At 41.7% G+C, this 26,633-nt stretch overlaps 2 protein-coding genes across 5 annotated transcripts in view; one reads left to right on the forward strand and one right to left on the reverse strand.

Annotated features, from left to right (window-relative positions):
* Window positions 1-5,205: 5,205 nt before the first annotated feature.
* SERPINA10 (serpin family A member 10) lies at window positions 5,206-17,992 on the forward strand. 2 transcript variants are annotated; one of them, XM_032179733.2, is made up of 5 exons: window positions 5,206-5,285; window positions 7,833-8,600; window positions 9,916-10,189; window positions 12,215-12,365; window positions 14,323-17,992. In XM_032179733.2, exons 2-5 carry the CDS (start codon window positions 7,883-7,885, stop codon window positions 14,512-14,514), a joined length of 1,335 nt encoding a protein of 444 aa, XP_032035624.1. In that variant the 5' UTR covers window positions 5,206-5,285; window positions 7,833-7,882; the 3' UTR covers window positions 14,515-17,992. The 2 variants fall into 2 exon arrangements, with proteins under 2 accessions (XP_032035624.1, XP_032035625.1); XM_032179734.2 differs by lacking the exon at window positions 5,206-5,285 and adding an exon at window positions 5,418-5,866.
* Window positions 17,993-18,554: 562 nt separating this feature from the next.
* Window positions 18,555-26,633, reverse strand: part of PPP4R4 (protein phosphatase 4 regulatory subunit 4) — a 119,733-nt gene continuing 111,654 nt past the window's right edge. For all 3 annotated transcript variants that reach the window (XM_032180045.2, XM_032180044.2, XM_058429715.1), the window contains 2 exons: window positions 22,956-23,103; window positions 18,555-19,847 (listed from right to left, as the gene is read on the reverse strand). In XM_032180045.2, the coding sequence (XP_032035936.1) occupies window positions 19,846-19,847; window positions 22,956-23,103 (150 nt within the window). In that variant the 3' untranslated portion in view covers window positions 18,555-19,845. The remainder of the gene's footprint in view (window positions 19,848-22,955; window positions 23,104-26,633) is intronic.

Here is a 26,633-nt window from a genome sequence, read left to right on the forward strand (position 1 = left end):
AGTGCGCAGAAGTCAAGAATTAGGGTTTGGGAACCTCTGCCTCAATTTCAGAACGTGTATGGAAATGCTTGGATGCCCAGGCAGAAGTTTGCTATAGGAGTGGGGTGCTCATGGAGAACCTCTGCTAGGGCAATGCAGAAGGAAAATGTGGGTTGGAGCCCCCACACAGAATCTCTATGGGGGCACTGCCTAGTGGAGCTGTGAGAAGAGGGCCACCGTCCTCCAGACCCTGGAATGGTAGATCCACCGACAGCTTGCAGCATTTATCCAGAAAAGCCACAGACACTCAACGCCAGCCCATGAAAGCAGCCAGGAGGGAGGCTGTACCCTGCAAAGCCACAGGGGCAGAGCTGCCCAAGACCAAGGGAAGCTACCTTTTGCATCCATGTGACCTGGATGTGAGACCTGGAGTCAAAGGAGATCATTTTGGAGCTTTAAAATTTGACTGACCTGCTGGATTTCAGACTTGCATGGGCCCTGTAACCACTTTGTTTAGGCCAATTTCTCCCCGTTTGGAACAGCTATATTTACCCAATACCTGTATCCCCATTGTATCTAGGCAGTAACTAGCCTGCTTTTGATTTTACAGGCTCATAGGCAGAAGGGACTTGCCTTATCTCAGGTGAGACTTTGGATTGTGGACTTTTGGGTTAATGCTGAGATGAGTTAAGACTTTGGGGGACTGTTGAGAAGGCATGATTGGTTTTGAAATGTGAGAACATGAGATTTGGCAGGGTCAGAGGTGGAATGATATGGTTTGGCTCTGTGTCCCCACCCAAATCTCATCTTGAATTGTGCTCCCATAATTCCCACATGTTGTGGGAGGGACCCAGTGGGAGATAATTTGAATCATGGGGGTGGTTCCTCCATACTGTTCTTGTGATAGTGAATAAGTCTCACAAGATCTTTACTGGGGGTTTCTGCTTTTGCATCTTCCTCATTTTCTCTTGCCGCCACCATGTAAGCAGTGCCTTTTGCCTCCCACCATGATTCTGAGGCCTCCCCAGCCATGGGGAGCTGTAAGTGCATTTAAACCTCTTTTTCTTCCCAGTCTCAGGTATGTCTTTATCAGCGGCATGAAAATGGACTAATACAATGTGATTACGTACTATAGTCATATGATACATTCATATTTGTGGAAGCTGGGTGAAGGGTAGATGTGGAGACCATGATTTTTGCAAATTTTTTTAAGTTTAAAGTTATTTCTAAATCAGAAGTTTAAAAAGAAGAAATCACATAAGCCATAACACAATGGAAAGATGTCTTTAAAGTTCAAGGCAGGAGGGATGTCTGGAAATCAGCAAGAAATTTGCACCTGTGTGTGCATGCTCATGTGCGTGTGTATGTTGCGAGGACTTGGAAAGCCCTTTTTTTCCTACCTCTGTACTACTGTAGGGGGAGGCTAAACTTGACCTCTTCCCATCTTAGTTCTTTGTTGAGATGGACTCCTGTAACAAAAGACAGACAAGAGAAAAATCAGTTTAAAACATGGGCCATGCACTTCACACAGGAGAAACCTGCATGAAAAGTAACTCAAAATCGTGCCTTAGAACTCCACTTACCTTTAATAAAGAGCAATAAATTAGTAGAAAAATCATGGACGGGACAAGGGAAGTGGTTTTATGCTTCCAAGGGCAGGAAATCATGGAAGGTAAACATATGGGAGGAAACTAAAGGAATAAGGCTTGTCTGCATGTTCCTCTGATGCCATTTCTGGGTTGATAAGAGTCTAGAGTCATTTCCAGTAAAGGGGAATTTTTATCTGTCTTTAGGAAGAAAGGGGGAAAGATAGAGAAAACTATTTCTCCATTTGCTGCTTCTTAATTACCTTCAGCTCAAAAATAATTTTTATATCAGAAAGGCATATTTAGGGGTATATTAGTCCATTTTCACACTACTAATAAAGACATACCCAAGACTGGGTAATTTATAAAGAAAAAGAGGTTTAATGGACTCACCGTTCCACATGGTTGGAGAGGCCTCACAATCATGGCAGAAGGCGAAAGGCAGGTCTTACATGGCAGCAGGCAAGAGGGAGAATGACAGCCAAGCGAAAGAAGTTTCCCCTTATAAAACCCCTTATAAATCCCCTTATAAAACCAGCAGATCTCGTGAGACTTACTCACTACCACGAGAACAGTATGGGGGAAATCACCTCCATGATTCAATGATCTCCCACTGGGTCCCTCCCGCAACACACAGGAATTATGGGAGCTACAATTCAAGATGAGATTTGGGTGGGGACACAGACAGACCATATCGGGGGTAACATAGTCTGGTTTCCTTTACTACCCACCTACCCAAGCACCCCCTTCATCTGGTTCACACAAAGTAAACTCTTGCAGTTCTCTCACTGTTTCCTGGAGTCTGCTTTTGGTCTCATAGGATTGCCCTAACACTTGTTTTTCAGACGTCTAACCCTGTAGGTCTCTGGACAAGTTTGCTTTAGAAGCCCCTAGATGTCGCCCTGAAGAGTGGCTTTCAGAAGTTGTGCCTCCTGCCTGAGGGGAGTTCCAGGAAGGGTTCTGCATCACGTCTGAGTTTATCTGGATCACCAGAGGCCTTCCCGCCAGAGCTTTCCCAGTCGTTTTTGGCCAAGGAGTGTGAGAAGCTAAAGTTCATAACAACTGCAAGTCAGACAGCCTGGTCTATTCTACTTTAACTCTAGCAGGAAAGGCCTTCATGGTGGGGCCTGAATATCTTTCTTTATAAAATCAAAGCCTGGGGACAGGGTTACTTACTTCTGAGGCTCAATCTGGCTCTAAAATTATGCAACAAATGCCATTCCTGTAGCACTTCCTTCCTGCTGGGTGAGGTACTAAACTCCACAAGCACCACCTCAGTTCATCCTCCCAGAAGTCCTAATAGCTCAGCCTGGGGAGCCCCATTTTACAGATTGGGAAACTGAGGCTAAGAGAGGTTAGGTAGCTTGTTCAGGGTCATGCTGCTGGTAAAAGAGCTCAGGCTACAGTGCTATGCGTTGAGTTTTCTCACTTTCCCATCTAACTGGAGGGCTAAAGGTCAATGAGTGGGCAGCTCCCTTGCTGGGAGCTGTACAGGAATAATGTCCTCGCTGAAGGAGGGGGACTTCTGAGCCACACCCTGGGGTCCAGGGCTCACAGCCTCAGGAGCAAGATCATCCACCCCCTTCCTGGTTCCTCGGTGCTGCTGAGATATTCACAAGACAGAGTCTGAGTTCTGGCCATTTAACAGAGGAAGAAACGCCAGCTTGGTGAGGTTAACTTACACCCCAGCAGCTAGGAATTGGGAGCAGAGGACCTCAGATTCACACCAGGGCAGGACACGATGGCCTGGCAGAAGCCTTCACAATCTTTCCAATATATTCTGCTGCCTTCCTTTATAAGTATCCATTTCTGAAATCCTGTGCCCTGGCCAGGCGCGTTGGCTCACACCTGTAATTCCAGCACTTTGGGAGGCCAAGGCGGGAGGATCACGAGGTCAGGAGTTTGAGACCAGCCTGGCCAATATGGTGAAACCCCGTCTCTACTAAAAATACAAAAATTAGCTGGGCATGGTGGCAGGCGCCTGTAATCCCAGCTACTCGGGAGGCTGAGGCAGGAGAATCGTTTGAACCTGGGAGGCGAAGGTTACAGTGAGCCGAGATCACGCCATTGCACTCCAGCCTGGGTGACAGACAGAGACTCTGTCTCAAAAAAAAAGAAAGAAAGAAAGAAAGAAAGAAAGAAAGAAAGAAAGAAAGAAACTCTGTGCCCTAAGACGTACACACTCGCTGGCTCTGCTCAGATATTTAGCAAAGCAGACACCTTCCCAGGCCTGGAGGAAACAGCCCTTGCTTTTTGGGAATCCACAAGCCCGCAGCTGCAGAGCTCGACCTGGATGGGCAGGCAAAGGCTGACTCCTATGCATGGTGTGAGTCCAACCTGGCCCCTCTACACCCTCACTTTCACCTCTTAAAGAACTGCCTATCAACAGAGCAGGTACTGCCCAAAACGAACACTCTGGAAACTTGTTGGGACACTTCTGCCCTTCACAAACTGCGGGGAGTACTACTAGCCTTTAAGGATTGAGGGTTAGCAATGCCAGACATACCAGAACAAGCAGGGCAGTCTCCCACGATGAAGAGGCCGCCAGGTTCCCCAGGACTCACATGTCCGCCTCAAGTTCACATGGGATTATCTGAGCCTAGACTCTCAGTCCTGGGGCTGCTTTATTTCATATAAAAATACAATATTTATCCAAGGTTTTACTACACACTGCATTTTCTGTGAAGACAATGACCGTGTAAATCAGGGAAAGATCTATATTTTATTTTGTTTGAAACTGTACCAAGCATTAGTTACCATTTCGAAAACTCTATCCCTGGTAGTAACATTGGTTGTCGTGTTCACTGGCCAGCAGTGAGCAGCACACAAGCGACCTCCCGCGGGCTCCACATTGGACAGCCTCACTGCACCTGACCAGGCCCTTAGGCCACAGCACTGCCATATTCAGGGACACATTATTCTCTTTTATTATGCTTCCATATTATCATTACAGCATTATTATTATTATTTTAATTTTGTGGGTAGGATATATTAGCTATACATTTCACTTCAATGGTAGTAGTAAGGGGCACATAACAAAATATTTACTTATATATATTAAAAAAGAGAGTCTGAGAAGTCTGAAAAGTTTTGCCGTAAACAGTCTCCACCAGCCTCAACTCTGAGTACCCAAGGATTCAGTCTCAAGTCCAGCAACATTGCGAAGCAGGAAATTTACCTTGAAAGGAGCTATGTACTCTAAGTAGTGATTTACCTGTCTGCCTCCCCCACTGGACTGACCAGTTCCTTGGGGGCTGAGAGAACAGGTCCTGAACATTTCTGCTGTGCCCCCCAACCCACATCCCCATAGTGTCCAGTACCAGGCTGGGGACTCAGGAAGCATCCATGGGATCCCCCAGTGCCTTCTTTCTTGAGGTGTTCAGCACCTAGAACAGCTCAAGAGAAATCCCCCACACCCCACCCAGACGGAGCTGAATCATACTGGGGCGAAGCCTTGAGTTGCAAGGCAGAAGCTCTCATGATGGGATTTGGGTCATATTCCAGGTTATAGGAGGAGCTGGGGAGTACGGGAAGCCTCCCACTTGGTCTTTGGTTTTCTGGAAACTCCACCATCACAAGCAGGATGTTAATCAGTAACTGTCCCACAGGGGATCATACTTTGGAATAGCAAATATTTGCTGAAGGTTCTGGGCTGCAAAGCTGAAGCTTTGGTTTCTGCTCTGAATGAAGGACCTTTCCAGGACCCAAGGCCACACACTGGTAAGAGGCAGTGGGTTACAGGAGACCTTCAACGAGTCTAATCAGGGAGGGACCGGGAAGGATGGTATCATCCCTGGGCGGGCTCCAACCTGACAGCTGCGTGGCTGAGCAGTGCAAAGACCTCCATCCTACACTCCACAGGGACTGTACATACAGATTGGGAGCCGGAGTGGGGTGAGAGGCGAATTATAGACACAAGGGGCTCCTCTGCAGGAAGAAGCCAAGGGAAAGAGGCTTGAAAGGCTTGATATTTCACCCACCACAACTCACTGCCAGAGTAAGCCGGGGCTCCCCTTCCCAGGGCTGAGGGGAGGCGGGGGTGTGTGCTCTCCCAGGGCTGAGAAGTGGCAGGTGAGCTGGTGATTCCTGACTGCCTGGGTTCTGTCTAGGAAGGTGCGTCCTCACCATGCTGGATGGTGTCCCTAGTCCAAAGGCGCCCCCTGAACTCCTGGCCTAGACTCCAAAGGGGTGGGTAGATGAGCAAAGACCTTACAAAGACCTTAGGCGATATGTGTCCAGGAGTGCCCAGGAATTACTGGGCTACCACTGCAGACTGCAGGACAAGCTCCAAGAACAGGAAGGTAAGACTCAGCATTTGGAAGTGGTGACATCTGGTTGGCGTGCTGGGCTAATTTCCTGACCATTGTGACAGGGAGAAGGAACCTTGAATTCAGGAGTATTCTGTATGGTCTTAATGTAGAAAGTAGCACTAAACGATGCCACGTAATTGTTTTAGCTCAGGCTCCTCTAACAAAACACCACAGACTGGGTGGTTCCAACAGCCACTGATTTTTCACAGTTTTGGAGGCTGAAAGTCCGAGTCAGGGTGCCAGCATGGCCAGATTCTGGTAGGGCTGTCTTCTTGGCTTGCAGATGGCCACCTTCTCACCGTGTCCTCCCATGGAGAGGAGGTGCGGAGGGGGAGTCTGCTTTCTTCTTCTTATAACAGCACTAGTGCTATCACAGGGGCCTTGCCCTCATGACCTATTCTAAACCTAATCACCTTCCAAGGGCCCCAACTCTACTGCCATCACAATGGTGGTTCAGGCTTCAATTTATGAATTCTAGGGGGACACATTCAGTCCATAATAATAAAAGCCTGAAACTGGGCTGCGTTTACACTGAAAGAGCTATTTACCCAACATTTACAATACTTGAGTGACCTATTGAATGCAGGCTTGCCATTTAGAGTCAAACAGAGTTTCCTCAACAGTGCCCTTTGGGAAACACAGTGGAAGTATTTACTGCTTCTATAGGGTAGAGGGTAGTGCTGTTCAGACTGCAGAGTGAGGCCCTGAATTCCAGGGTGCCATTCAGCCTAAGCAAGGAGCAACATGCTGGGCCCTGGCGCTGGAGGCGGTTTTGTCCCAGGCATAGATAAGGACTCAGCCCCTGCATCAGGGAGAAGAGGCCTGGGAGCACCGCCTGCCAACACATTTTGCTGCAGGTGACTTTGGTCAAGAATAAGGGTCTCTGCTGATGGGAACTATGGTGAGGCCGGCAGCATCCATCCTGCACTCACTGGGCTGGGTGGCCTACCCCACCCAGACCCTCCCAGGGCAGTGGGCCCAGAGAGAGGATGAGGGAGGGCAGGTGTCCCAGGGGTCCTGCCCAGGGAGGGCAGGTGTCCCTGGGATCAGGCCTGCAGTGCGGCTGAACACCAGAACTGAGTTTGGACACAGACCGATGGCCCAGCCCAGTCCCAAGGCATGTATTTGGATGGAAAACATGCAAGTGTTCGGGAGCCAGGGTCTGTGTCCAAGGATGTGGAGGGAGCCTAAAAGGCGACAGAGAAGGGGACAGCTAACGGTGAAGAAATGTAGCTCCCACGCTGTGCAGCCTAGGGCAGTGAGAACTGGCACGCAGCCCAGGTGGCTGTGAGCACCCTATGAGGCCACAGTGGAGGGAGCCCAGCAGTGGGTTGTATGAATTGTGGGGCCTCCTGCTACCTGGGAGCCGCAGCTATAGGAAGGAAGGAAGACCTCCAAGGAACTGCGTAGCAGAGGTGCAGTGCAAAGAGAATTTTGATCAAAAATCCAGGGAAGCTCCAAAACTTTCCCCCTTCCTTGCCTAACGGGCATGCAGGCACTCCAATCCCCAGCCAAATAGGGCACAGGGCAAGGCCAGCCACCCATCTGGATGGGCAGCCTGATGGTCAGGGCAATGAACGAAGCAGATCAGGGAAAGATGTGTGAGGACCCCTGATTCCACCTGCTCGGACCCCCACCTTCTGTGCTGCCTCCTGCTCCCAGAGCGGGCTCTCTTGCCCTGGCCCTCAGGGAGGAGACAGGATGAATGAAAAAGGGGTCAGGACTGAAAGCTGCCTGCCGGCCTGGCAGGGAATGCGAACTGGAGGAGGATTTGCTCTGTGAAATAAGGTCCCCTCTTTGGGTGAGCAAATGTCACCGACACTTGCTCCAGGTCTCCCTGGGGCAGGGCTAACCTACTTGAGCCACAGGAAGGAGGCAGGGTCCCTGAAGAAGCTTTTACTATCCACAAAGACATTTTAGGAGCATTAAAACCATCTCTATCCTCTCCTCTCCACAGGAAGTCTTGCAGCTGAAGGGAGGCACTCCTCGGCCTCCACAGCCGACCACATGAAGGTGGTGCCAAGCCTCCTGCTCTCCGTCCTCCTGGCACAGGTGTGGCTGGTACCCGGCTTGGCCCCCAGTCCTCAGTCGCCAGAGGCCCCGGCCCCTCAGAACCAGACCAGCAGGGTAGTGCAGGCTCCCAGGGAGGAAGAGGAAGATGAGCAAGAGGCCAGCGAGGCGAAGGCCGGTGAGGAAGAGAAAGCCTGGCTGATAGCCAGCAGGCAGCAGCTTGCCAAGGAGACTTCAAACTTTGGATTCAGCCTGCTGCGAAAGATCTCCATGAGGCACGATGGCAACATGGTCTTCTCTCCATTTGGTGTGTCCTTGGCCATGACAGCCTTGATGCTGGGGGCCAAAGGGCCGACCAAAACTCAGACCAAGAGAGGGCTCCACTTGCAGGCCCTGAACCCCACCAAGCCCGGGCTCCTGCCTTCCCTCTTTAAGGGACTCAGAAAGACCCTCTCCCGCAACCTGGAACTGAGCCTCACACAGGGGAGTTTTGCCTTCATCCATAAGGACTTTGATGTCAAAGAGACCTTCCTCAATTTATCCAAGAGGTATTTTGATACAGAGTGTGTGCCTATGAATTTTCGCAATGCCTCACAGGCCAAAAGCCTCATGAATCATTACATTAACAAAGAGACTCAGGGAGAACTTCCCAAACTGTTTGATGAGATTAATCCTGAAACCAAATTAATTCTTGTGGATTACATCTTGTTCAAAGGTACTTTGATAATGTTCTGCTCTCCCAAGGCTGCAAGGCCCTACGACTGTCTCTCCCTTTCCTTCCGTTAGGCCAGCATATGGTTAACGCTAAATGATTTTCTATGAATGTGTTTTCACGTTTCCAAAACAGATTGATACACATATTGAACAGTGCCAGATGCTGTCATTTGAGGCCCTGCCCTGGTATCCTATGTGCTTGTATTCCTCATAATTTTCAGAGCACTCTACACAGCTCCCCTCTGACACTTAGAAACATAGGGTCATTCCAAAAAAGGGGGGCTGGGGATTATCTGGGGGATTTAGGATTGCATCATTGCTCCTTCATTTTTACTTTTTTGACCAACTCTCTGCCCTTAGATTCTTATTATAGAAAATAGGGACACTCCACCTACTATAGTGTTAGAGGCTAAATGAGACAATGAATGTAAAGTGCCTAGATGGGCTTGGCACATAGCAGACACCGAGTATCTATTGTTTACTTGTTCTTCCTAACTGCCAATCAGCAGGTAGAGCAGGAGTTGTCTCCTTTCTAAAGATGAAACCAGCTCAGAGAGGTTAGCTTGATCAAGGTCACACAATAAGTGGCAGAGGCAAAACCCAAACAAAGGCCTCCTGACCCCCTGATCCTACGTTCTGTCCAGGCCTGCCTCCCTAATGGGGCACTGGACGTGGGTTGGATGCCACTTTCGCAGAGCTGGCACCAGACTTACAAAGCCCTGGCAGGGGAAGCCACTTTACAACCAGCCAGGCCACACCACCAGGGCAGACATTTGTGTAGAGAGTAACATACCTGCCTGCTGGTGGCCTCTGCATTGTGGGGCCTTCTCTCAGAACCACACTAAACAGTGGGTGGGTAAGAAGTGTCACTCCTGCCACCTTGGACTCTGCATGTCCTTGTGCCTGGTGTGAATGAGACAAAGTGGCAGTCAGAGGTGCCAGGCAAAGGCTTTTCTCTAAGCTGGAGCCAACTATGAGGGAAAGACTGTGAATTCTGTTCAGGTCCAGGACAATGAGGGGAGCCACAGATTGTTAGGAAACATTTCCCTGCTTTCGTGTGTGATTCCCAATAGGGCCTGCGAGTGGAGCTGCATTTTGCTAGCTGGGCTAGAGGCCGGGGAAAATTTTGGGGAAATTTATTTTGCCTGCCTGAGCTGTGGAAAAGCCAACCCAATTAGGGAACGCCTTTCCTAGTTGGAACGAGAAGATGAGAAGTGAGAGAAGTGAGATAGAAGGCTCCCTCTCTATTATTTGAGCAAGAACAATGCTTTTCAAAGAGGGGATTTCTGTAATGAGTTCTTCTCTTACTTGTTCAGGGAAATGGCTAACCCCATTTGACCCTGTCTTCACCGAAGTCGACACTTTCCACCTGGACAAGTACAAGACCATTAAGGTGCCCATGATGTATGCTGCAGGCAAGTTTGCCTCTACCTTTGACAAGAATTTTCGTTGTCATGTCCTCAAACTGCCCTACCAAGGAAATGCCACCATGCTGGTGGTCCTCATGGAGAAAATGGGTGACCACCTCGCCCTTGAAGACTACCTGACCACAGACTTGGTAGAGACATGGCTCAGAAACATGAAAACCAGGTACAACTCTTGCCCACACCCTATACAAACTCTACCTTTCTGTACTGGCAAACACTCAGCACAATTTCATTGAATGCACCATGACTTAATGTCTCCTCCAGTGAACTATAAGCTTCCTGAGGGCAGGGCAGCATTGTCTTTTTTTCCACTCTATCCCCAGTATCTGTCACAGAGTGCCTGGCTGATTCATTCATTGAGTCCATCAGTATTTTACGTTCTGTGACCGTGATAAATGTATGATGCCAGGGATCCATCAGCAAACAAAACAGGCAAAATTAGTCTGCCCTCATGGAGCTTACATTCTATTGAAGGAAGACAAAGAGTAAATTAAAAACAGGTAATAATGCAGGGAAGGGGACAGGGAGCATCATCAGGACGCAGATGGAGGTTAGAGAAGGCCTCTCCAAGAAGGTAACAGTAAGCAAACATCTGAAGATGAAGGATAAACCATGTAGATATATTTGGGGAGAGAAGTCTTATGTTACAGGCAGAAGTGTACAAGTTCTGGGATGGGAGTGTACCTGGTGGGTTTGAAGAACAGCAAGGAGGCAAGTGTGGCTTCAGCAGTCGGAGATAAGGTGAGAGAGGAAACAGGGGCCCAGTCCCCAGAAAAGACCTGGGCTTTCCTGGGAGAAGCAGGAAGCCACTGGATGGTTCTGAGTAGAAGAGTAACCTGATTTGACTTGTTTTTAAAGGATCACATAAGCTCCTGTGTTGAGAAAAGACACTAGGGGGTAAGGATGGAAGCAAGGGAGAGTGGTGAGAAGGTTACTAGCAATCCAGGTAGAGATGCTGCTACCTGGACTGCGGTGGTGGTAGTGGAAGTGAAGAGAAGTTGCTGGATTCTGGATCTATTAGGAAGTGCAGGATCTGCTAATGGATTGGATGTGGGTGAGAGAGGTGTCAAAGGTGATCACAAAGTTTTTGGCCTTAGCGACTGAAAGGATGGATTTGCCATTTACTGAAAGTGAGAGGAACAGGTCTGGGGTAAGTGCAGAAGTTCAGTCTTAAACACTTGGATCAGAAATATCTATTAGACATCCAAGTTGAGATGTCAAGACGACAGGTGGATCTGGAGTCTAGGGTGAGGTCCAGGCCGGAGATATAAATTCAGTCATCAACATAGAACTAGAATCTAGACACATGACAGGGTTGGGGTCTGTAAATATAGAGGAGAGGAACAGAAAGCACAGAGTGGGCACTCAAATGTCTGCCCAATAAATTAATCCACCTATTGAAGTACAAGGAAAATGGCTGCAATACGAATTCCATGGCAATGGCTTCTGAATCCTGTGACTCAGATTTTGGCAGAGACAAGTGCAGCTAAAGGTCTCCAGGGTTAGTTTTATCTTCATTATTCTTCTTTCATTTTTCTTCATATCTTTAGCACCTAACAAAGAACTCCAAACATCATAAGCCCTCAAGAAATGTTTGCTGAATGAATAACTTTTTAAATTAATCTTCAAGACATGTCATGTCCTCAATTATTTTTAAATAAATCAAAAAATTTTATTTTGAGCCACAGAACTCATCTTTCCAAGCAACATATATTCAAAGGTGGACTCCACTATACAAAATAGATGGTATCAGAGTTTCTCTGGCTAAAGACGGGTAGGGGTTGAAAGTTTTCTTTGCTCCCTTCCCCATTCATCCCCAGACTCCTCGGGTCTGCAGAATCCAGGAGCTGAAAACAGCCATCATCCAGGAGGCTGCAGGACTGCTGAAAGCAGCTGTTAACTCAGGTTGTTTTTAAAATATAAGGAAATGAACACATAAGTACTTTGCTAAACAGAACGTGAGTCACTGGCTGAGGAATAAAACTCGTTCACTGAAGCTGAAGTACTATTTGATAAGCTAGAAATATTTTCTCTGAGTAGACCATTGTAAAAGAATGGCATGAACTACATAGTCAACTGAAAGACTCATTAATGGAAATAATCTTAAAGAACAAAAATTGCGACCTTTTTGGTGTCCATAGACTAGGGCTTTGTCTACATTTCACCATCATCTGTTCTTGTACCACAGAAACATGGAAGTTTTCTTTCCGAAGTTCAAGCTAGATCAGAAGTATGAGATGCATGAGCTGCTTAGGCAAATGGGAATCAGAAGAATCTTCTCACCCTTTGCTGACCTTAGTGAACTCTCAGCTACTGGAAGAAATCTCCAAGTATCCAGGGTAAGTCAGGATCTTTCATCAGAACCCAACGTCAGCATGAAATGTCACCAAAACAAATGTTTTTACAAACCATTTAACTTTGATAAAATACCTAATGGTAGTGGAAAATTAGATTTAAGTCCCAAATACTTGAAATAGCACCCAGGTTGGATGTTTTAGGAATTTCAAGCAATTTTATTAAAATAACTTTTCAACTAATTTATTTTAAACAGACCTCTCTCCCTCTGCTTAAAGTGCTCAGGGAGAAATTTGACCCTGAAATAGAACTGGTTTACAGATGCATCACCATTTATGTTGAATACAACTTGAATAGTTCATGAAATTACACCACTTTTACAATGAAAGAAACCCCTAGACATCATCTAGCCCAACTTCTCCCTCCTTGTGGAAATCCCCTCCATAGCCCTACGAAATAGCCCTCCAGCTTCTGTCTCTTCCTCTTCATGCTTCCAGTGACAGCAAACTCACCATTTCTTTGAAAAGCTGCCCAATACACAAATAGCTAAAATTGTTATATGTGTGTATATATATGTGTATATATGTATATGTGTATAAATGTATATGTGTATAAATGTATATGTGTATAAATGTATATGTGTATATATGTGTGTATATATATATATACACACACATATATATGTATATGGAGAGAGAGACATACATATACATATATATGGAGAGAGAGAGAGAGAGTCCTGTAACTTCTACTTCATGCTTTTTGGTCCTAGTTCTATCTCTAAAACTACTAAGAACAAGTTTAGTCACCATCCACATAGAATCCCTTCAGTTACTCAGTGTTTCTCAGTGGAAGGGTTCTTGGTTTTGAGGGGAACTGCTTCTTGTCCAGAGCAGTTGTGCATGTTGCAGGGAACTGGTTAGCATTGCTGGCCCATGTTCACTAATGCCAGTAGGAAACTCCAGTCATCACTATAAAAATGCTCCCACACATTTCCAAATGGCAGCTACATCTCTCTACATTCTTCCTTAGCTGTGTGGTTTAATATTTTCTCATACAATTGCAATTTTCAATTCCAAGAGAGACTAAAAATGGCATCCACTTAAGTAGGACACAGTAGGGTAACTGTGGCATGGAATCAGGCCTTACAACCTCGAGAGATAAGACAATTAAATAAAACAATCCTGCAGACCAGCACCTCAAAGTGTTTCTGCTATGAACACATGAAAAACTGAAATGTGCTGCTGCTTTATGAAGGGTCATCCTGAAATTTAAACTGTAAATGATTAAATATTCTCCCTCTGTTTACTCTGGGAAGTTAATTTTCCTCTAGGAAATCAGGGAATTTCCTGGAGTGAAAATCAGTGTAATTACATGTTACGTTTTCATTATCTCTTATAACACAGTAATTATATAGGTACATCACTCATATCACATCTTGTTTCTGTAAAAAAGGGCCTGCCAAACATAGCAAGCAGCCACAATATAGGCAGCCAGAATTCAGGAAGGCTCCAGGGACCCCTGGGCTTGACCCAGAAAATGCCTCAGGGTAGTACCAGGTGCTGGGAAGCTGCTACAGAAGACTAGCCATTCCCTGCCTCCACCTTGCCTGCCAAAAGGAAAGTTAGAGGACTCAAGGGTTCCAGGCAGCTTGAAAACCTTTTAGGAGCACCAGCTCAGCTCAAGAATTAGTAGCATAAAGTACATGCTCAATAAAGATATGATGCATGAGTGCATCCTGAGTCCACGCCTGGAATGTGTTTCACATATCCCACAATACTTCACATTGGGTTCCTGAGGTCTCCTGGTACTGTTTGAGACTCCTGTGGCAGTCCCTGGTGCAACCCCAGACCACTCCTCTTAACGTAGATGGGCCTGCTCCACTAAATCCCAGGAGCATGACCCCATGGGTAGGACCACTGCGAAGAATTTCAAGGGGCTCATTTAATTCCTCCTTTGCACTGCCACACAAATGGTTTTTCACATTATTTCCTTTTCCAGGTTTTACAAAGAACAGTGATTGAAGTTGATGAAAGGGGCACTGAAGCAGTGGCAGGAATCTTGTCAGAAATTATTGCTTATTCCATGCCTCCTGTCATCAAAGTTGACCGGCCATTTCATTTCATGATCTATGAAGAAATCTCTGGAATGCTTCTGTTTCTGGGCAGGGTGGTGAATCCAACTCTCCTATAATTCAGGACATGCATAAGCACTTCGTGCTGCAGTAGATGCTGAATCTGAGGTATGAAACACACACAGGATACCAGCAATGGATGGCAGGGGAGAGTGTTCCTTTTGTTCTTAACTAGTTTAGGGTGTTCTCAAATAAATACAATAGTCCCCACTTATCTGAGGGGGATACATTCAAAGACCCCCAGCGGATGCCTGAAACGGTGGACAGTGCTGAACCTTATATATATTTTTTCCTACACATACATACCTATGATAAAGTTTAATTTATAAATTAGGCACAGTAAGAGATTAACAACACTAATAACAACATTAAGTAAAATGAGTTACTTGAATGCAAGCACTGCAATACCACAACAGTCAAACTAATTACAGAGAAGGCTACTAAGTGACTCATGGGCGAGGAGCATAGACGGTGTGGAAACATTGGGCAAGGGGAGAATTCACATGCTGGGTGGGACAGAGCAGGACGAAGCAAGATTTCCATCCCACTACTCAGAATGGCATGCTGCTTAAAACTTTTAGATTGTTTATTTCTGGAATTTTTCATTTAATGTTTTTGGATCACGGTTGACCATGGTTAACTGAGACTGCAGAAAGCAAAACCATGGATAAGGGAGGACTACTACAAAAGCATTAAATTGATACATATTTTTTAAGATGTTTGTACAATCTGTTATTTTAAGCTTGTTTCTAAGAACCTTAGTTATTTGGCTAAAGACTAGCTGGGTAGAATATCTTTTCTCTGTTGCTCACATATTTGGATTTTTAAAAAGTTATAGATGAGAACGCTATGTCAAGATGAAGCCTTTGGGAGGAAGACATGTACACATTCTCCTTGAGTCATGTGCTTCTCTCTCTTTCCTTCTCTCTGGTGCAAAATAAGTGTTTTATTTTAATCTATGATGGAGTTATTTCTTGCTGACTGACATCAGAAGAAAATAGCTCTAACCAGTCCTGATCACAGCATCTGCTTCCATGGTGCATCAAATCGCTTGGCAGAGGCATTGGCTGAACCACAGATCATCTAGTTCAATACCTTCATTTTACAAAGGAAGGAAAGAGGGACCCAGAAACAGGTCCACATTCTTACTTTCACGGGCCCTAGGCACGTTTAACCTCATAGACTCCTCCTTCCTTCATGAAGATATGGCTGCATTGGTAGAAAGATGAAAATATTCGTCTTTCAAAGTTGCATATCTAGCTTCAAAGTTATATGTCTAGCATATGGCGATAAGCAAAACACCTTCATGGGCCCTTACAGTACTGTCAGCCTTGGGCACTGTGTCTTCGGCATCTAGTGGATAAGTCATATCTTATATTCCTATACAGTGGGAACAAACCACTTGTCCAAGGTCTTCCAGTGTGGCAGTGGCAGAGTCAGAGGCCTACCTTTCCTGACTCTAGTCCCCAAGCCCTTTTTACTCTTCCTTCCATATAAAACGTCTGATGCAGACCAGGTAAACAGCATGCACTACAGCTACCTACCCATGGGGGTTAAACAGAATATAAGCACGAACTTTGTCCCAGGGTGAAAAGGAAAATCGTAAATATCCCTGATGTTCCTTAGGCAGTCATTTTCTGTCACAGAGACAGAAAAGACTATATTCAGAGAATCCTGAATAAAGCTAATTTACAGTGTCAACTATGTGAACTAAATGCCTAATTGCATTTCTGTCTGTCTATCTAATGTTTAAAAAAACCTAAAATTCATTTATTGATGAGTTGTTTAATATAATTCAGAGTAATGTGAATAGATAATAATATTAATGTGCAGTCTAAATACTGACTTATGGAATGATGAAAAGTCAGTATTTAGACTGCATATTAATATAATAAAATTCATTCCTGTATTCATTCAAGAGTACTAATTGACACTTATGAAGGGACAGGCAATTCTAGGCCCTAGAGGGCCAAAGACAGAGGACTAACTCTAACTGACATTCTTAAGTCACCTTGTTTGTGTTCAATTAGTCAGATTTGTTTGTGGAAAAATAGTAGAAAGAGGAATAAAGTAGAATCCAGTCAAATTTCCCACTTTTAAGAGATGAAATCTGGAAAAATAAGTCTGTGAGAGCACAATACTCACTGAAATCAATATGGCCAAACCCAGTAATAAAAAGGTACATTATTATCGAAAGATTCATATAGCATGCAGATAAAAAACTCCTGCCTTCTTCCCACCACATACACTGCAAAGCAACAACAGCATAATAATTGTATTTAATATACTACTCTTTAAGGTAGAAAATGGACCTATTCTATATTTTAAATATACTGTTTAATGTTCCCCCACATTTGCTTTAAGAAGTTCCTAAGACACTCAGTTTCAGATTTCCCAAGTACACAGGCATGACAGAAAAATGCAGGCCAATAAAAAATGTAACTTACCTTACACAAATACACACACACAAATTCAGGGTTTCCCACTGAGCGGGGGAAATCTTAACATTGTACAAGTCTTCACTATATATAAGTGTCGAGTTTTTGTTTTTGTTTTTGTTTTGAGACGGAGTCTTGCTCTGTCACCCAGGCTGGAGTGCAGTGGCGCGATCTCAGCTCACTGCAACCTCCACTCCCGGGTTCATGCCATTATCCTGCCTCAGCCTCCCGACTAGCTGGGACTACAGGTGCCCGCCACCACGCCCAGCTATTTTTTTGTATTTTAAGTAGAGATGGGGTTTCACTGTGTTAGTCAGGATGGTCTTGATTTCCTGACCTCGTGATCTGCCTGCCTCGGCCTCCCAAAGTGCTGGGATTACAGGCATGAGCCACCACGTCCGGCCAAGTGTCGAGTCTTAAAAATTGTTCCTACACAGACACACTCAACCACACATTCTCACATATACATGCTGTAACAACTGAGAACAGGTTACTGACTTAATCTAATTCATTTTATCCTCATTGTAAAACTTCTACTCCAGCTGAAGAGCCTGTTTCATTTCAATTCAAAGATTTCTCATATATCCACTAATTGTATGGCAAAACTGACTCATCTCCAGACTAAGACATTCAAGCTCAGGAAGTCAAATAATAGAAATGATTTTTTAAATGTGTATGAGGTTATAAAGAAAAATTTTATGTGCTCCTTATTTAACCTCTATTAAGTAAAATCCTTTATAGACCTATCTCCATTTCTGCAGTAAAAGTGAGCTCTACAGTTAGCTTGCAAGGCTAACTAGTGAAATTCTTGGACTTGTTCTTAAAAATGCAAGTTTTAGTAATTAACAAAATGATGATGAAGATGTCCCTTTTCACTACAGCTACAGATCGAGGGAGATTTTTCTTTGCCATACAACTAGCTTAAAGGATTAATTTGATAAGTTGTTAAACTGAGAACTTTCACAAAAGCATCCATCTTGTTTTTGATATAAATGGAGATACATGTAGTTATTCATAACTGTCACTAATTTGCTGTTTATCCTGTTTCTATATATCTGTCCTTGAGAGTATAATTTTAATAAATATTTCAAAGATTTTAGGAAATGTCATGTTCTGTTAAAAAACTTCCAAAAGTAATTTTGATTAACAGTTTTGATAACTTAGTACTAACTAGGACTAAGACTGCAATTGACTGCTCTACATTCCTGAACTTTATAAGCAGTAGTTGTTTCTCTCTGTCAAATCAGTTTCCCCTTTTCCCATTTGCATCGTGGGAAAGTAAAAGCTTATAATTCTGCTAAATTTATTATGACAAATTGAAATTCTCCATTTTATTAAATTAATAGAATGTTATGAATCAAAGCACCAAAAAAACTGATGCAATTTTGATGTCTCGTTCTGTACCACATTCTCCAGATCTTAATATATTCAGTTCCACATTATTGGTGCTAGTAGGAGACATAATGAAAACAGTTAAATGAAATCCACAGCGAGTATACTGATTAACCAGTGCTGTCAAATTTCTCATACCTATTGAATTTTAACTATTGACGAAATGAGCAGTAACAATTCCATTTACCTGGTTGTCCTTTGGCAAAGGATATTATTAAGAATCGCTAAAAATTGCCGAAAAGAAGCCGTATGGAAGGAAGGAGGAAAACAAATGGCATGAAAAGGTCTCTCACTGAGTAACTATGCTCTTAGAGTTGACGCTGGTATATTTCTTTTATTCACTACCTAAAAGTGAACTATCTTACTCTTTAATTATAGAATAAAAACTGCAGGAAAGTGTTTAAAACTTTTTTTCACAAACACAGGCATCTCATTAACCTAAATTTTATTTTGAGTGAATTCATTATTCATTATTTCACATTATAAAAAGTAACCACACACACATATGCATTCACAAATTAGATCATCTTTATCATACATCAATATATTTTAAAAAACAAATATCTTCTAATATCAATATAGTTATATGCTGACTGCATTTTGAAATAGAGAAGCTGACAATAGCTTCATACAGTATATCTCAAGAACTGACAGTTTAAAATTAAGAACTGTATATATTCCACAGGCAAATTTTGATGGAAATATTACCATTAGTACAAATAAATGCTGTTGACATAGCTTAAGCATGATAGCTTGGAATAACAGCTGATTCAGACTAGATTCATCATTTTAAATTAAATAAGGACAAGTACAATCTAAAATGTAAACAAAGTATTTATAAAATAAATTCTCTAGGAAATAAAGAAAATCAGCAATCTATTATTTTTAAGGTATTTATAGCTCAAAGTTACCAGAAATCTTTGTGGAATTTTCACTGCCAAATTTAAATTTGGGAATATCCGGGTACCACATATTGTCACCACAATCCGGAGGGCTGCCAAAATCGCAGACGGCTATTTGCATCCTTTCAGTGTGACTTTTCAAGTGGGCTTGGAGAGTCATGAGAAAATGCAGTATCTTTCTTACCTTCCAAGTCCCCTTCCAAGTGATTATCAAGCTAGGACAATTCAGCTGATGTAGACTTTCATACGATTTTTAAATGCTAAAACTCTAGAACAATCAAATAGCTGGTTTCCTGCACAAATAAATGCAGACTTGTCTCTTTTGCAGCAGTGGTTAAAGCACATTCCTAGAGATGTTTTTCATTACACTTCACTATAACATTGGAATTCTGTAACCACATTATTACTCAAGAAATATATATTATACCTCCTAGGGAATCTAATTTGAAATATGAAAAGTTTAACATCAGCTGTCATTATGTCTCTCTTTCAACAACATTATGTCTCTCTTTTAACAACAAAAAAAAAAGAACCCAAAATTTAAAAACAAAGCCCCAGCCATGGCTTTAGCTTTTGTGTACCAATCACATTATCTCCTGCTGCCTTTGTTTTGCCTCCTTCATCAAGCAGTTGATTTAAGGATTGGATTTTCTGGATTTTCTTTGGGAAGAAAGAAATGAAGGAAGAGAGGGAGGGTGGGGAAGGAGAGAGTGAGAAAGGGAGAAAAGGAAAAAAATATGAAAAATGTTATTCATATAATGTGTACAAAGTAAATTAAAAATATATAGATACTCTACTTTGAATAATTCTAATACATGAGAAGTCTGATTAAGGGAAAAAATGAATTACACATTAAAGATTACTTGGAATGATCTTTAATTACCAAAAATTCTGTGTATATATAACATAGCATTCAATTTAATTCATATTTTTCCTACATTTTTAATTTTGTATAACCATAATGGAAGTTACACAGGCATAAATATATGAACTGCCTTAAAAGACAAGATATAATAACATACCTATGCTTCCTTTAAGACACTAATATTCCTAAATACCAAATGTGTCATCTCAATGACCCTGAAAAGCTGGGGAATGTATTGCATAGAATTTGAGAAGCAAAAATTAAGATAAATTATACTTTCCAAAATCACCTCACAGGCTTATTTTAAATGAAAAGAACATATTTTCACTTGGATGTGGCCTGTTTTGAATTGTGGATACTATTTCACAGAAGAAAGACCAATGTGGATATCATCACCCATCCAGCCATATGGCAGTGTGCACTCAAGAGAGATCCATATAAGTGCCACATCAGATGGAAATATAGTTACAAACTTGTATACCCAGTCACAAGTTAAAAAAGCAACTGTGGATATCAACATTCCTCCTTTCAAATCAGAAAAGACTAAATAAACCTGATGTGATTTGTTATCAAAATGTTTGTTTCTAGATTCACTTTTTAATCAATTATACATATATATAAATTATATAAATAACTACATATTATGTATGTTGAACAAGAAAAAATTCAGTCTATGAAAAGGAAAAGCATGCTCAACAATGAAACAACAGATAAAGAGAGTAATCTGAAATAAAGGAGAACCAGCATAAACATACTGGGTTTCAATGGTCTTTACTGTAAAAAATGCCTATGGCATTTAGAAAAATATACTAAGTGGACAAGAGAATACGTTACTTTTGATGTTACTAAATATGCTCTTCAACAGAAGAATTTCAGGGCAATCTTTACAGAGGAAGAGGGTTTAGGGTAATAAAGAGGATTTCAGGATGCCAGAGCTAGAAGGCACCTTAGAGGAGGAGGAACCATGAGGCAGCCCTGTCATGTGACAGACATGCACAGCAAGGGCCAGTGCGCTGAGTTGAACTTTGCACAGCCACTTAGCTGCTGCTGGGAACGAGGCACACAAAGCTCTCTGTACACTATTACCATGTTCTGCCTGTTTTCATGACTTTTTTTTTTAAGATGAAGTTTCACTCTTGTTTCCCAGGCTGGAGTGCAGTGGCGCAATCTCAGCTCACTGCAACCTCCGCCTCCCGGGTTGAAGCGATTCTCCTGCCTCAGCCTCTTGAGTAGCTGGGATTACAGGCACATGCCACCACAGCTAGCTAATTTTTGTAATTTTTTAGTAAAGACAGGGTTTCACCATGTTGGCCATGCTGGTCTCAAACTCCTGACCTCAGATGATCCACCTGCCTCCGCCTCCCAAATTGCTGGGATTACAGGCGTGAGCCACTGCACCTGGCACTTTCATGACTTTTAAGTGGAACTTCCATAGTATAATCATGGGAGCAATAATTGTATAGCTAAAGAGCATTCTCTGTAAATAAAAATACAGTCTGCATTGACACTAACCTGTAATATCAATGTTCTTTTTTTTCTATTACTATTACATTTTTGTAACAGTACATTGGTCCTCTTTCCTTGAGCTCTAGTCAATAAAATTATTTCTAAACTTATTTCTAAATTTTGAATGAAGTTGGGCATATACCCAACGACCAATTACAATTTGGAATATGTATAGTTTGGATGTTTATCCCTGCCCAAATCTCATGTTGAATTGTAATCTGCAATGCTGGAGATGGGGCCTGGTGAGAGGTGTTTGGATCATGGGGGCTGATCCCTCACGGCTTGGTGTTTTCTTTGTGTTAGTGAGTTCTCACAAGATCTGATCATTTAAAAGTGTGTGGCACCTCCCCCAACCCCACTCTCTCTCTCCTGCTCCTGCTTTTACCATGTGATATGCCTGCTCCTGCTTCACCATCTACCAGGATAATAAGCCTCCTGAAGCTTCCCCAGAAGCAGATGCCACTATGCTTCCTGTAAAGTCTGCAGAACTATGAGCCAATTAAACCCCTTTGCTTCATAAATTACCCAGGCCCAGGTATTTCTTTATAGCAATGCAAAACAGCCTAAATCAGATCCTAAAAGGGACTCCAACACAGTTTTTACAAAAGAATGCATTTAAGAAACTTTATTCAAAAATGCCCATGCATTCACTAAAGTACGTTTAAAAGAAAATCTAAATCTTGTTAAAAGTCTGTTCCAACCAGAAGGTTCAGGTGTCCTATATGAAATGGCTAACTTGTAACTATGGTTTGGGTATCCTGGCTGAATCATTTATACCTTGATATAGTCTCTTATCATGGTGATTTTTATGGTACCCCTCTCTTAAATATTTAAGGTAAAAGAAAGACTTCAACAAATCAAACAAGATACAAATAGCACATTAAAAGGAATCATGGGGGAAAAGGAGAATGGAGGCCCTTTATAACCTCAGCTTCAAGACATAAGTATAGTCTGTAAATCTCTCCAGTTTATTGCACTCACAATTCTGGGTTCCACGCTGCCACTTATTTCTTAAGTGACATCAGCTGTACCAATCTTTCTGCACATTGGGTGATAAAATACCATATCCTTAAGCTAGGTGTTTAAAGGGATGCCTTCTTAGAGATAAATTCCCTAAATGTAAACATTTCATAGAAAAAAATAGATTTCAGACATTAGTGGGAGCCATTTAAATGTTTCCTGGTGATTCCCTAAGGTTATAATGCCTTTGCCATATATAAGTTATTCTATATAAACTAACATAACAGAGTCACATGTGACAATAATACCCTTTAATTTATAACATTTTCTCATTATAGACATTTTCTATTCTTTGGAAAGTACTTAAGTGGGAAGGAAAGTGTGTTGAGCAAAAGAGTAGGATAATACACTCAGTCTGACATCACTTGATTACTTACAAGGTAGCCTTCCGTGGTTGTGTATCTTTACTTCCACTGCTCTTGGGATCAACTGAGTTACCTGTCCCACGGGAAGTACTCGGTAAGGGAGTATTAGGAGAAAAGGAAGATGGAACGCTACTGGCATTACGAGTCCGGAATGAATCATCTGAAAGTAATACATATAAAGTCAGACATATCAAATATACTAAGAGGGTAACCAAAGAAAAGGTTAATGACAGCTAACTTTTTCACTTTTTAAATCAATTTTATGAGGGCATAATTTACATACAACAAACTGCAAAAAGTTAAGGTTTTGACATATGTACACCCCCATGAAGTCATCACCACAATCAAGATGTGAACATGTCTATCGCTATGAAACAGTCCCTCATACCCCATCACAATCCTCCTCCTCCCTCTCCAAACCACTCCTGTCAACTATAGTTTGTACTGTCCAGAATTTTATATAAATGAAAACATACAGTATATACTCTTTTTTGTCTGGCTTCTTTCATTCAACATAATTTTGAAAATCATTCATGTTTTATGTATCAATACTTCCTTTCTATTTCTGACTGGTATTGTGTGAATATGTCAAAATTTGTTTACCCGTAATATCTGTTGATAGACATTTCTATTTTTTTCCAGTTTTTATATATTACAAATAAAGCTGCTATGAACACTCATGTACAAGTCTGTGTGTGGACATATGTTTTAGTTTCTTCTCAGTAAATGCCAAGGAGTGGAACTGCTGGGTCATACACTAAATATATATTTAACTTCAAAAGAAACTGCCAAATTGATGTCCAGAGTTTCTTTTCTTTCCTGACATTTTTGCCAGGAACATGTGAGTATTCTGGAGAGTTACTCCACATCCTCACACACACTTGATATTGTGAGTCTTTCTAGTTTTAGACATTCTAGCAAGTGTGAAGTGGTATCTCTTTGGGTGCTTTTTTATTGCTTTTAAATTTCCATTTCCCTAATGATTAGGATGTTAAGCATCTTTTCATGCACTTACTTGTGTATCTTTTGTGAAGTTCATGTTCAAACCTTTTTCCCATTTTAAAATTGGTTGCCTAATTTTTTATAAAGACATCTTTGTATATATTCTGGATACAAATTCTTTGTCTGGTATATATACTATGAATATTTCCTCCAAATCTATGCCTTGCCTTTTATTTTTTAATGCTCTATTTCAAAGCCCAGATGCTTTAATTTTGATTAAGTCCAGTGTGTTGATATTTTTGTTTTATGGTCAAGATAAACCTTTCTGTATTCCAAAATCACAAAGACTTTCTTCTATATTTTCTTTAGAAAATATAGACACTTTCATGCTTAGGTTTATAATACATTTTGAGTATAGCATAATTTTGTGTAAAGTGATAAGACTTGAGATTCACAGGAACGGAAAGTCAGATACTGCCTGTTTTCACTTATAAGTGGGAGCTAAATAACGTGTACATGTGGTCATAGAATGTAGAATACTCATCAGACTAGGAAGGGTGGGAGTGTCAGAGGGGGTGATGGATGAGAAATTACTTAATGGGTAAAATGTACACTATTAGGTTACACTAAATGCCCAGACTTAACCATTATGTAATATAGCCATGTAATAAAACTGCAGTTGTATGCCTTAAATTTATATAAATTCAACAAATAATTAAGGTTCAGGGTTTTTGTTTTTGTTTCTTTAATATGGATATCCAATGGTTCCAGCACTACTTTTTAAGTAGACTTTATTTTTTAGAACAGTTTCAAGTTTATAGCACAATTGAGTGGAAGGTACAGAGATCTCCCACATCTTCCCATTCATATATAGCCTCCCAACTTCAATGTCTCCCACAATGTCTCCCACAATGTGGTACATTTGTTGCATTGATGAACCCACATTGATATGTCATTATCACCCAAAGTCCACAGTTCACATTAGGGTTCACTCTTAATGGTGTACATGCTATGGATTTGGACAATATATAAATGACATGTTTCCATCGTTTTGGTATCATCCAGAGTGTTTTCACTGCCCTAAAAACTACCTGTGCTCCATCTATTCATTTCTCCTTCCCCCGAACCCCTGACAACTACTTATCATTTTATTGTCTCCATAGTTTCATCTTTTCCAGAATGTCATATAGCTGGAATGTTACCTTTTCAATTTGCTTCTTTCACTTAGTAGTATGTATTTAAGGTTCCTTCATGTCTTTTCATGGCCTGATAGCTCATTTCATTTTAGCACTGCATAATATTCCACTGTCTGGATGTACCACAGTTTGTTTATTCATCTACCTACTGAAGAACAACTTGTTTCCAAATTATGGCAATTATGAGTAAAGCTGATATAAACATTCATGCTCAGATTTTCATGTGGATGTAAGTTTTCAACTCCTGTGGATAAATACCAAGGAGCACAACTGCTACATCATATGGCAAGAGTATGTCTGGTTTTGTAAGAAACCAACAAACTGATGTTCCATAGTGGCTGTACCATTTTGTATTCCCACCAGCAATGAATGAGAGTTCCCGTTGCTTCACATCCTCACCAGCATTTGTTGTCAGAGTTTTGGATTTTGACCATTCTAATAGGTGTGTCATGGGGCTTCATTGTTTTAATTTGCATAAACCTGATGACATGTGATGAACATCTTTGCATATACTTATTTTCTATCTATATATCTTCTTCAGTGAGGTATCTGTTCAAGTCTTTGCCCATTTTTTAATCAGGTTGTTAGTTTTCCTACTGTTAAGTTTTACAAGTTTTTTGTATATTTTGGATAAAAGTCCTTTATCAGATTATGTGTTTTGCAAACATTTTCTCTCAGTCAGTGGCTTGCCTTCTCATTCTCTTGACAGTATTTTTCAAATACTAGTTTTAATTTTAATGAATTTCAGCTTATTCTTTATTTCATAGATTGCGCCTTTGACATGGTATCTAAAATGTCATTACCGTAAGCAGGGTCATCTAGATTTTCTCCTATGTTAACTTCTAGGAATTTTATAGTTTTGCATTTTACATTTAGAACAGTGACTCATTTTTGAATACATTTTTTGTGAAGGGTGTAAAAGATCTATTTTTTTTTTTTTTTGCATGTGGGTGTCCTATTGTTCCAGCTGCATTTGTTTGAAAAGACTATCTTTTCTCCATTGTATTGGCTTTGCTCCTTTGTTAATGATCATGTGACTACATTTACGTGGGTCTATTTCTGGGCTTCCTATTCTGTTCCTTCAATCTGTTTGACTATTCTTTTGCCAATACCACACTGTCTTGATTGCTGTAGCTTTATAGTAAGTCCTGAAGTCAGGTGGTGTCAATCTTCTAGCTTTGTTCTTCATTATTATGTTGGCTATTCTGGGACTTTTCTTCTCTAGGTAAACTTTGGAAGTTTGTTGATATCCATCAAATAACTTGTTGGGATTTTGACTGAGACTGCATTTAGTTTATAGATCAAGTTGGGAAGAACTGACATCTTGACAATATTGAGTATTTCTAACAATGAACACGACACATCTCCTTCTTTATTAGTTCTTTGATTTCTCCTATCAGAATTTTGTAGTTTTCCTTATATAGATCTTGTACATATTTTGTTAGAATTATGACTGAGTATTTCATTTTTCTGAGTGCTAATAGTAAATGGTATTTTGCTTTTAATTTAAATTCCTACTTGTTCACTGCTGGAATATAGGACATACTGAACC

This window comes from Hylobates moloch, unplaced genomic scaffold, assembly GCF_009828535.3.
Source record: "Hylobates moloch isolate HMO894 unplaced genomic scaffold, HMol_V3 SCAFFOLD_16, whole genome shotgun sequence".
Taxonomy (NCBI): Eukaryota; Metazoa; Chordata; class Mammalia; order Primates; family Hylobatidae; genus Hylobates; species Hylobates moloch.

Bases quoted from the DNA above. Each gene is read 5' to 3' on its own strand.
- SERPINA10 (XM_032179733.2), top strand. From the start codon at position 7,883: ATGAAGGTGGTGCCAAGCCTCCTGCTCTCCGTCCTCCTGGCACAGGTG. The intron at 8,601-9,915 runs GTACTTTGATAA...TTACTTGTTCAG, and splicing joins GGATTACATCTTGTTCAAAG to GGAAATGGCTAACCCCATTT. The intron at 10,190-12,214 runs GTACAACTCTTG...CTTGTACCACAG, and splicing joins CTCAGAAACATGAAAACCAG to AAACATGGAAGTTTTCTTTC.